The 11,168-nt window shown below is 61.1% G+C and overlaps 2 protein-coding genes across 2 annotated transcripts; one reads left to right on the forward strand and one right to left on the reverse strand.

The window, feature by feature from the left end:
- Positions 1 to 259: 259 nt before the first annotated feature.
- On the forward strand, positions 260 to 3,820 carry MNEG_2379 (hypothetical protein; the record flags this gene model as incomplete). The annotated part of the gene is made up of 7 exons (XM_014049137.1): positions 260 to 385; positions 1,574 to 1,930; positions 2,161 to 2,223; positions 2,400 to 2,510; positions 2,869 to 3,048; positions 3,229 to 3,452; positions 3,604 to 3,820. 7 exons carry the CDS (start codon positions 260 to 262, stop codon positions 3,818 to 3,820), a joined length of 1,278 nt encoding a protein of 425 aa, XP_013904591.1.
- Positions 3,821 to 7,944: 4,124 nt separating this feature from the next.
- Positions 7,945 to 11,168, reverse strand: MNEG_2380 (cytochrome c peroxidase; the record flags this gene model as incomplete). Its single annotated transcript, XM_014049138.1, has 12 exons — positions 7,945 to 8,004; positions 8,126 to 8,186; positions 8,445 to 8,531; positions 8,829 to 8,864; positions 9,102 to 9,132; positions 9,282 to 9,349; positions 9,529 to 9,667; positions 9,867 to 9,961; positions 10,141 to 10,268; positions 10,504 to 10,599; positions 10,726 to 10,854; positions 11,073 to 11,168. The coding sequence occupies 12 exons, from the start codon at positions 11,166 to 11,168 to the stop codon at positions 7,945 to 7,947; spliced, it is 1,026 nt and encodes a 341-aa protein (XP_013904592.1).

Here is an 11,168-nt window from a genome sequence, read left to right on the forward strand (position 1 = left end):
CCTCACCCCTCCCCTTCACCACCCACCCTGCACCCCCAGGGCGGAGCGCATCCTGCCCGGCGGCGCGCGCGAGCAGTGGGGCGACAAGTGGCACGAGGCCTTTGCTGACGGCCGCGGGGAGAAGAACGGCGAGGTGTGGTCCGTCGACGGCGGCGGCCACCGCTACCAGCGCTGGTGGGGGGAGCAGCACCCGGGGGACGGCACCGTGCGGCGCCACGGCCACAGCACCGGCGGCGAGCAGTGGGACGAGCGCGTGGCCATGGACACGTACTACAACCCGGTGCCGCACTTTGGCTACAAGCTGGCCCTGGAGCACTCCCCCCAGCTCAAGTCGGTCCCCCTGCGGCCCAAGGACGTGGACGACGACGACCCCTTCGGGCCGGGAGTGGATGACCTGTGACGGCAGCGACACGTCGTTGCCCTGGTCGAGGCAACGGCCGAGCCTTGGGGCCCTTGGTGTCGGGGCGGAGGCACGCGCGCTGTGTTGCGTGGGTTTACCTTGCCCTTGGCTGCGGGATGACATGCAGAGCGGGCAGGCACACCGAGTCGCGGCCATGGCGCAAAGCCAGCGCCGGTCGCCCCCCTCACGCTGTCATGGGGGCCTCCTTTTGGGGTTCAGAGGCGAGCGAGGTTGCTATTTCTCCTGCGATTGTGTTGTTTGGAGTGTGAGAGGGCGCCATGCGGAGTGCTATGAGTGTGTATATATTCAAGGCCAGGCAGCATCTATTGCCGGTCATGTAGGCCCCGGACATTTGCACATCAATTTAAAGTCTGTAGTCCATCAGCACCCACTTTGCCTGCGCGACATGGCACGCACATACAGCCTGCGCGACTGCTTTACCAGCCCGGGCTGGCTCAATGCTTGTAACCCAGGCAATGGCAGATTGCTAGCTCTTGTGGTAGTAGCATACAACACTCCCAGCATCTTAAGGGGGCTGTGCATGGGTGTTCGACGGTGCGCAGGGCTGCGCGGCAGTTGAAAGTGCACAGGCCAACACGGGGGCCGCAGCTGCAGCGTCATTTGGGCAAGCGATGTTGATATGCTGTGAGATATTGTGTTTTTGATAAATCTCCACGAAAATTTACCATTTCACACCAACAGGGGGTAGCCCACTGGGCCAGGCTGCTCGCGCTGCAGCTGCCGGGGCGTGGCAGCTATGGAAACGCCGGGCTAGCGTCCCGATAGAGAGCGCAACACCCTTACGTCTTCCTGTCCAGGGGACGATATACCATGTTATTCGTAGCGAAACGCGTTGTATTATTTGTTACCATACAACACGATCGCACACATCCCCAAGCGCCTCCTTTGACCAGCTGTCCGATCATAGGGCGCGGGCCGAGTGCCACGTGAATCTGCGTTCATTATTTACGCAATGCAGCGGCTCGTCTTGCTGCTGGTAGTCCTGTGCGCGGCCTCCAGCGCTACTGCCCAGAGCGCCGATGCGCCGCACGGAGCTTACCTGGTGGGTCTGCGTGCACGCTACATGCCTGAGCAGCGGCCTCCTGTACCCACCCACACGCCCCGGATGAGATCCTCACCTGCGTGCATTGCAATCCCGTCTGCCAATACCAGGGCTGCTTCGACCTGACCCAGCTGGACGGACTGCGCAGCTCCGACCCCCCGGCCCAGTTTGTCTCCTACAGCATCAGCAAGTGCGCCGGCTACTGCCGCACCAAGGGTGCCCCCTTCAATGCAATCACCCCCAACTTTGAGTGCCGCTGCCTCAACGTGATCCCCGCGGAAGCCGCGCGTGCACCCGATGCCGCTTGCGGTGACAAGGGTGCAGGTGCCGCGCTCTTCTACAATCATGCTGATGCGGGCGAGGCCACCTGCCGTGTGGCCAACGTGCCCATGGAGAAAAACAGCTTCAACTTCCACTACAACGACAACCACGCCTCCTTTGATAACGGCGTCATGACGATCAAGATGGTGGGCAGGGCTGCTGGTTGACAGGTGGACGGACCCACGAGTGTGCAGCTGTTATTCGCTGTGTTGATGGACACCCGGCGGAACAGACATGCGCAGGCAGGAGGGGAAAACCATTTTTAAAGGCATGAGTGGCAGTCAGCGCGATGGCGCCGCATGTGCCAGCAAAATGCATCCAGCCGAGCGCTGGTGCCGAGTGCTCCACCGCCTCAACCTGCCGTCCCCCTCAACAGGAGGGCAGCAACGGCCTGCGCTTTACAACAAACGATGGCAAGCACATGTTTGGCATGTACCAGGTGGGAAGTTTGGGCTAGAGGCGTGGGTCAGAGAGCCAGATAGCGATAGCCGTACTACGAAGAGAAGCATGCGCACTGCGCAGGTGCAGGGGATGTTAGCAGGGGCTGTGCCCTCTGAAGCCACCTCGCGCCCACGCTCTGCCAGCTACTGCGATCCCGGCCTGACACACGCCCAGGTGACCGGCAAGATCGACAAGTCGTCCGGCGCCGTGACCGCCTTCTACACGCGTTCCAGCGACGACTACAACACCGCCAACTGGGGGGACTTCAGCGAGATTGATTACGAGGTGAGGGGCAGCATGTGCGCGTGTGCATGGGTGTGTGTGAGTGAGAGAGAGCGAGCATGTGTCTATGTGCGCGCCCAAGTGCAGGCACAGTTGTGCGCGTTTGCACGCATATGGAGTCATACATGGGGAAGCCGTGAAGGCCAAGTGATGATATGGTGCAAGCCGTTATTAGTATTTGGTGTTGGCAAACTGCTTAAGCTTCCCTCATCTCTGAGAATCCACCATTCGCTTTGGGATCCCATACCTGGCACTCGGGAGTGCCATGGAAGGCCCAGGATGGCAAGCAACAGCACTCGAATTGACCCGGGCGGGCGCCGCTCACCCCTGCTCTTCTTTCCCCACCACCCCACCCGCCCAGTTCCTCAACGGCAACCCCAGTGTGCCGTCTGGCCTGTGGCTGAACAGCTTCAACAAGGGCATGAGCGGGGGCGAGCGCCTGGTCAAGCCGGAGGAGTACCGCACTCTGCTGGGCCTCAAGGAGGGGGAGGACGCCAGCAACACGTTTGTCACCTTCGCCTTCAACTGGCAGCCCGACCAGGTGGGTCCCGCAGCCGGGGGCATTAGGGGTCAAGACGTGGGACGGAGCATTGGCAATCCCAAGCCACTGTCTGGCACTGATGCGTGCTTCCTTGCCAGCAGCACCTCGCAGCGTCCTGCTCCCCTCCTTGGCAACCCACGATCCCCCCCGGTGGCCGGAACCTCTCGCGATGACCTACAGGTGGCGTGGTACGCCAATGGCGTGATGCTGCTGCGGCGGCGCTACGACGAGGAGGTCAGCTGGAAGGACATGAAGGGGGTGGGCTTCACGCGCTCGTTCAGGCCGCCCAACGCGCCGCAGCACGTGACCTTCAGCATGTGGGCCGACCAGGACCAGGAGCGCGCCTTTGGGGGCAAGCTGGCCTGGGACAAGTCGCCCTTCACGTCGCAATTCAAGGATCTCAGGTACGTCCAGGGAAGCCAGTGGTGTCAAGGGGGCGGGGGCTGCGGCAACTTGGGGGCCTTCGCCTCCTGAGCTCTCCACGCTCAGCAGACGTCACCCATCTTCCTTGAACTGACCCAATTGCACCACCCACGCCCTCTTTTCATTTGCCAGGCGCGTGCTGTGCGAGGCCAAGGCGGCACCTAGCAATGGCCCAGCCTGGCTGTACCAGCCCCAGGCCCCCACCCCCGCAACTCCCACCACCGAGGCTGGACCCGTCGCCCCTGCCGCCTCACCAGCCACCGCGGCTGCTGCTGCGTCCCCGGCGGCAAAGGCGTCGCCTGCAATTCAGGCGGTGCAGCAGGCCCAGAAGCCCAAGAAGGGCCTGTGAGCGGCGCGCGCAGATTGCCAGCATTTCAAGGCAGGCCTGTGACTACAGGCAGAACAACACACGCACATGCTAATTGTTTGTGGTAGGCCAGACGACAAGTCTACAAGCAGGGCAAAAGCCGGATACTCAAAACAGGAAGGCGAGCCACTGTGCTCACCATGATCGACTCACAAGGATCGTTGGTCCAGTCCACACTGCACTCACATGTTTGTGTGCGCACACACAGACTGAATCTGCAACGCATTCTTTGAGTAGCGGCGCTGCGACATGCACCACGCTTTAAAGAGCCCCAAGTTTTTTTGGCAGGCTCCAATTATTTGGCCACCTCCACTCAGCTCCTGACCTGCGGTACTTTCTCGCACACAAAGGCAGGAATCACACACACTCAAATGCGGCGCACAGCAGCACATAATGGTTCTGGTACTGAGTGTCTCTCTTCTCATCTGAATTTGAAATGTTTGTGTTGGGTGAGACTTGTGCTGCACCTGCGCACAGCCATCCTGCCTGGCAGCCAGCGACACAGATGGGAGCGCACGCACCAGCAGCTCAGGTGCTTTCAACACTTGTAACTCCTTTGCAAGTCCGCATACTGGCTTGGAGTGTGCAAACGAGTGATTCTGCTTGCATGCTATAGTTCAAAGTGCATAACCCAAGACCCTTCTGCCAGTGCCCTCTTCACAGTTTGAAAGTGCAGGGGGGCCGACGCTCTGGGCGCTCATATGCCGGCAACTAGCATTGTTGCCGCCAACATCCTCAGCTGCCTGGTCCACCGCAGCTTGAACGTGTGACTTGATTGCCGAAAGCGCGGTGGCATTGGCAACAAATGCTGCCTGCTGGCGTGGCAGGAGCTCTGGAAGCAGCAGTGACTCCAGTCCCAGGTCCTCTGCCACAGGTAGGGAACAGCCAGGCAAGAGTGCGGGACGACAGCTGATGCATGTTGCTTGGTCAGGTTGCTGTGGATGCATGGGCGTACACCAGCGCTTGCAGCTCGCATCAATGTACCCCTGCAGCTCAGCCCCACCCTCGCACCTGCCCATCCACGTGTGAAGTCCTCCAACTGCTGAGCGGCTGCGTGAGCCTCTGCCTCGGCTCTCTCAAGCGCTGCTACCAGATGGCGTGCCTTCCATCGTGCTCCTGCCAGAAATGCGCTCCGCAGGTGGGCAGCAGCCTCAAGCCGAGCAGCCTTTGATGCCTGCAGTTGGTTGGCCAGCTGTGCGTTGGCTGCCTCGCTCTCTTCTAGCTCGCGGCTGAGGTGAGAACCTCGCTTGGCTACCTGTTGTTGTGGGGGCCAGGTACCCATGGGGAGGTAATTATCATGTATGGACTCTAAAGACTTGTCTGGCCAGGGCACAAAGAATCAGGGAAAGCATCAGAGGTGTGTACGTACTGCATGTGTGTAAGCGCGTGTGCGCGTGTGCGTGCGTGCGTGCGTGCGTGTGCGTGCGTGCGTGCGTGTGTGTGTGGGGGGGGGGGAACTGCAAGCAAGGTACCGGCAATCATGTATTGGGTCCCTCACAGGCAGGTGACCAACGCTGTCCTGCACACGCTGCCTGTGTCATGCAGCCCCCTCTCCAAACCTGAAGCAGGGCCTTCTGCTTGGAGTCGTCTCGCGCTGCCATCACCCGCCGCGCCTCTGCAAGCTGCCGCTGCAACCGCGATATTTTCTCCTCAGCCACGACCTGGGGCATGTTGCGGCTGGCATTGCAGCGCCGCCTAATTGCCTCTACTTGCCTCTCGAAGTGCTCCCTCTGCTGCACCAGGCGCGAAGCCTCTCGCTCACCAAAAGCCCTGTCCAATCGAGCCAGCAGCGACTCCAGGTGCACCCAGGGGACACTGCCGGCCAGGCCATGCTGCGAGTAAAACTCCTCAATGCACGACAGAGCCTCTGCTGGCACCCATGAGCACGCTGCTGGCGCCACACCGCGCATGGTGGCCACGTTGGGGGGGCGTTGTTGCCGTGTTGGGCCACGCCCCGCTGTCGCCGTCCCGGCTTCAAGGGGCAATCCTGCTGAACTGCAGCTGTAGCTGCACCTGTGCTTTGCGCTCTTGTCTGAATGCACCTGCCATGATGCAGTTGCAGTGGAGCCGTCCCACTGAGGCTTGCCATCGCCGCCAGAAATTCCAAGCTGTTGCACTTCGTCCTGCAGCGCACGCCAGCCGCAGCCAGCAGCGCTGTTGTCAGTCGCCTTGTGTTGGCAGCCTTTTCCACAACTGCTGGTGCTCGCCTCCCTTCTCGAATAATCGTTGCTGCTGTCGCCGCCGTTGCTGCAGCTGCTATCAGGACTGCTGCCGCGTTCCTGACCTTGGAGGGTCAGCGCCGCAAGGTCTGCTGCCGCTGCCAGCTCGGCTGATAAGGCTTCTGCGCCCGTCGACTCGAACCTGGCGCCTGGTACCAGGCCATCATTTGGCACTGAGCGCTCCCCAACTTGAAGCTCGAGCTTTGCTGTGCAATCGTGCAGAGGGTGCACTCTCCCTGCGGGGCTGCCCCGAGCATTACTGCACTCTGCCCTCCCCCAACCGTCATCACCTGCACCAGGCCTGCTGCTGGCCGCTGCCGGCCCCACTGATGCCGCCTGCAACGGCCAAACACGTCCATGACCAGCATGGTCCTGCAGCAGCACCCTAAGGGTCGCGTTCTCAGCCGCCAGGCGCCCGGCCTCGCTGGCGGCTAGCGCGACACGGGCTTCCTGTGCATGCAGCTGTTTGCGGAGGCGTGTCGCCTCAACCAACTCAGCAGCTGGGGCCTGGTTGGTGCTTTCGGCACTGGCTGATTGTGTGGCAAGGGCGTGCGCCTCTGCATGTTTGTCCCACTGCTCCCGTGGCTGCTTCTGCTGCCATGCTGGCCCGCCCGGCGAGCATGCTGCTGTGCTGTAAGGGCCGCTGACAGCCCGCCACTGACGAGGGTTGCTTAAGTCGACTGCATTGCGAAGACTGCCACCTTGGCTGCCCAGCACAGACTCCTCGGAGTGCACCTGCGCTTCCTGGATGCCAGAGCGAAGCCGCCGACGTTCCGGATCGTGCCGCATCGACTGAAGCTCAGAGGGACTTCCCTGCTGCTGGGAAGCGTCCTGCGCCTTTGTAGCTGCTTGATTATCGCACTTGTGCTGCGCCACCTGCAAACAGGCATGTATAGGGATAAAAAGTGCGTGAAATGATGCATTATGGGCAGCAGACCAGCTTGGACCTGGTGCACCACATGCCCACCCTGCACCTGCTGCTCAAGCTGATCCACACGTTGCTCCAGATAGTGCTGGTACCCGCCGCTATAGAGACCTTGGCCAAGCCGTGCATGCGCCATGAGCAGTGGTTACGGCTCAGAATGGCCGGGTGCGGCTGTAAGGGGCCCGCCCCAGGCCGGTTCCCAATGCTGCCGCTTCTCAGCTACTGCTCACGCCGATGCGCTGCGCAGGTGGGCAAGGTCGGCAGTGGTGTTGGCGAACAACGCAAAAGGGCAAAGCAATCGAGAAAAACATCGCATATGTAGCGCTATGTCGTGCGATTCGCTGTGGAAGGCGGCGAGCGATGTGATTTGAGACGAGCCCGGGTGTTTTTTTCCCTCTCAATCACAGCACCGTACGACCCGGTATTTGCGATCCCCAGTATTGACAACAACACGATAGAAAAATAATGTATTCGTATCAATGTGAGCAATGTGAGCACCACTTGGCGGCCTATTGCAGACCACTCCCACTGCGCTTGTCAAAATTCAGGTTTGACCAGCGCAAAAGTGGATCAATCATTGACCACATGGTTCTATTTGAACAGGGTCGGATTTTGAAGAAGTTTTTACTCAGGATTGAAAGTGCGTGTTAAGTTGGTGCGGCGGGCAGTGCACGCCAGCCCGCTGCTTTTGCAAGCAACCGCCAGGCCAGCTGGGTGCGGCTGCTGCAGACTTTGCTGCAGCAGTTGGTGAGCCCCGCACACGTGGGTGCCTTGCATCCAACGGAATCAAGTATAAGCAGGGCAGCACCTTGTCAGACAGGTGCTGTGCTGTGAAGAGTGGCAACACCAGTCGCCCAACTACCTGGCGGTCTCCATCCAGACGGAGCGCCGCCTCCCCACCCCATCTCTGCTTGCCGGCTGCTGAGACGAGGCACTTCTTTTCCAAGCATGTCAGGTGCCCGTCAGGCCGCCTGGCCGGGCACCCCCAGTGCCAAGAGCTTGGAGAAAGCCGCGGCAAAGTCCTGTGGGGTTGGCACGGTGAGGTGATAGCCGCCTGATATGAAATTGTAACAGCGGGCAGTCCGCGTTGCAGGTGTCAACACAGCACCAATGAAACCCACACCAGGCGGGTGTTCCGCACACCTTGAAGAAGGTCTCCTCGTCCTTGGCGTACTCATCAACCACAGGCTTGAACTTGCGGTCCCTGCGTGACATTAGGCGAGTCGGCGTCTGCACTTGTGTGTGTGTGTGTGTGTGTGTGTGTGTGTGTGTGTGTACCACTTGTGAGCGTGAGTGTGTGCGTGCGTGTTTGCGCGCACGCACGTGTGTGAGGTGATGGTGGTTGACCACATTTAGGTTGACTGATATTCACAAGCCACAACCCCAAGGCCTTGTCTGTTGACGTAAGTTGATGGGCAACCACCCGCAACGGCACTGACCCGCCCTCAGCCCCCCTCCCTACCAGATGAGGGCCATGTCAGTCGGCAGCATCATGAGCTCGCCGCTCTTGTCCTCGTACTGCACGGGGCCGCTCCACCGCTTCTTGCGCCTGGGGATAACATGACAGGTGGGAGGTGGAGAGGGCAATGTACCATGAAAATGCGTCACAGAAGAGGGTGCGGCTGCGACACCACCGGGCAAGACTCACCAAACAGCTGCAGACAGCAGCTCAGGCACGAGCAACTGCACACAGGGCAGCAAGAGCAAACCAGCCATCGGAGTGTATCTGTGCAAATGTGTGCACTTGCATGTGTATGTGTTTGTGCGTGCGCGAGTATGTCAATGTGTGTGGTTCGGCGTATGTGCACACGTGAGTGCGTGCTTGTGTATTTGCTATGGCACCCACCACTTGTTGTTGACCAGCTCCTGGAAGTACAGGTTGCTGCCAAAGGTGAATGGGTGGGTGGAGCGCATGTGGGGGGTGAGGCCCTTGGGATGGCAAAATGGGACCAGCGTGTGGGCTCGGTGAACGTAGAGGAAGGTCGTGCGCAGGGGCTGGTGCGGACATGCCAGACTCGAAGGCAAGCCCAAGACCTCTGGCTGGCATCAAGGGTGTTGCAACCATCCGCACAGCAGCTCTCAGCAGTTGTTGCAATGCACAGCGTCCATGCAGCCTCACCTGAAGGTGGTGGGCGCGTTGGTCCAGGGGCCTGCGGTGGCAGATACAGGACGGACGCTCTTTCTTGAGAATGAATGAGTGACTCCCGTGTCAATGCAAGCACGCAAGACAGGCAAGATCAGGTGAGTAAGCAGGAGCCCTGCAATCCACCAGGCATGTCAGCCTGGGCAGCACACCCACCCAGGAAGCCACTCCTGTCGGCATGGCAGCGGCCCAGCGTGTGTGCGCCGCTCAGCGCCACGATCTCCCTGCACAGGAGTGGGGTTGTTTAAAGGGGGGAAGATTGAGAGGGTGTTAATGTCTTGCTGCAGCACTGCATCGGCGTTGGTATTGGCGGGGCTGACCTGCCGTCTTAACAGCCTGTATCACCCCTTTGTAGCCATCGGCCTCCTCGGCCAAGTGGCCGCGCGCGCTCCCCCCCTCCCACCTGTCGTTGAAGCCCATGCGCCCAAAAATCTCGCGGATGTGGGCAGCGCCCAGACTCGCGTCGGGCAGGCGGCCGTCAGGAGGGCACGCGGTGCTGTCGGGTGCGTCGCTGCGTCCGGGAGCCCACGGGATGGTGGGGCCTTGGGTGGCAAAAAGGGGGTGGTGTGCAGCGAAGGAGTTCTGTGGGCCTGACTCAAGCAGGGGAGATTTTCAAAACAACCAGTAGCTTGTTGCTCTAACCTATTGCTGTTGCTGGAAAACAAATATTGCTTTGACCCCGGCCAGCACAGCAGATACGGCCACAAGACTCCCCTTTCCCCTCCCCATCGCCGAGCGCACCGCCCATGGCCTCAATGGCGGTTACCCCAGCCAGGGTGTAGAGGTCTGCGTACGTGATCCATGGGAACTTAGCCTTGATGGGCTCAAGCAGGTTCCTGAGGGGACAGTGCAGGGCGGGTCTGTGTTTGAAGGGGACATGGAGCGGATGCATGCAGGCGTGCAAGCACATGCGGGGCCAGCTGTTGCAGCTGCAGCTGCACCTGTGCACCCGCTCGCGTCTCTGGGAGCCATCCAATAATGCCCCGCCCTGCGCTGCCGTTCCCTGCCGCCATACCTGGCCACGGCCAGGCCCGCGTTGGCGCCGTGCTCGCTCTCAGGAGCGAAGCGCATGGTGGCACCGTTGGAGCCGCCGGTGCCGCTGGCCTTGTCGTACGTCCCCGCAGAGTGCCATGCCAGGCGCACCTTCCGGGGAGGAGGGGTGTGGGCGAGGGGACGGAGCAGGCGGACACCTTTAATGCATCAACCCGTCAGTACCGCATGAGCGAGCCATGCGGAGGCAAAATAGGCCACAACTGCCCCTGCGCCCCAAAACATCTCCATATGTCCCCGTGCGCCATCCCGATCCTGATGGCCCCTTTCCCCTTTGCCCCCGCCTGGTCGGCCCTGCCCTTGTCCTCCCCCGACCCGCCCTTGTCACCAGCACGGGGCCGTAGGAGCCATCGTCATAGCCATCCACATCCAGCACGTCCTCGATCGCCTTGCGCACCGCACCGTAGTCTGGCTTGGCAGGAGCCTGGGGGTATCGATAAGAAGAGATGGCGATGCTTGAACCTCGTGTGGCATGCGACGACGAGGTGCGGACTGGGACGCCGAGGCAGCGCGCACCCCTGCCTTGCGTCGATAAGCCGCCACCGCTTACCGTAATCACGGGGCCAGGGCTGCCGCTCAGGCTGTCCAGCAGGCCAGTCTTCCAGGCGTAAACTCCACCGGCAGCGGCAGCGCCCACCACCAAGAGCACCTTGCCGCTGCCGCCGCCACTGGCACTGCCCTGGGGGTTGTGCAGTGCATGCCAGATCAGCGTGCTGAGAGGCAGGCGCCAATCCCGGCGGTTTGGGCGTCTAGTCTGTGCACGCGACGCTCACGCGGTCTCGTGGCGCGTATAGTGGGGATAATGTCACGCCTCATTTGAGCCTCGCATGCAGCAGGCAGGGCGGGGCCACGCAGGTGGTCCCGCAATGCACTCGGTTGGGTGCAAGTGTCTCCCACCTCAGAAGCGAACGAACGTGCAGCTGTAGACATAATATGCGAGCGCGTCGCAGGTGCAGCCGCCCGGGCGGCGGCTAAAGCGAGCCTGCCGATCAT

This window comes from Monoraphidium neglectum (assembly GCF_000611645.1).
Source record: "Monoraphidium neglectum strain SAG 48.87 unplaced genomic scaffold scaffold00269, whole genome shotgun sequence".
Lineage (NCBI taxonomy): Eukaryota > Viridiplantae > Chlorophyta > Chlorophyceae > Sphaeropleales > Selenastraceae > Monoraphidium > Monoraphidium neglectum.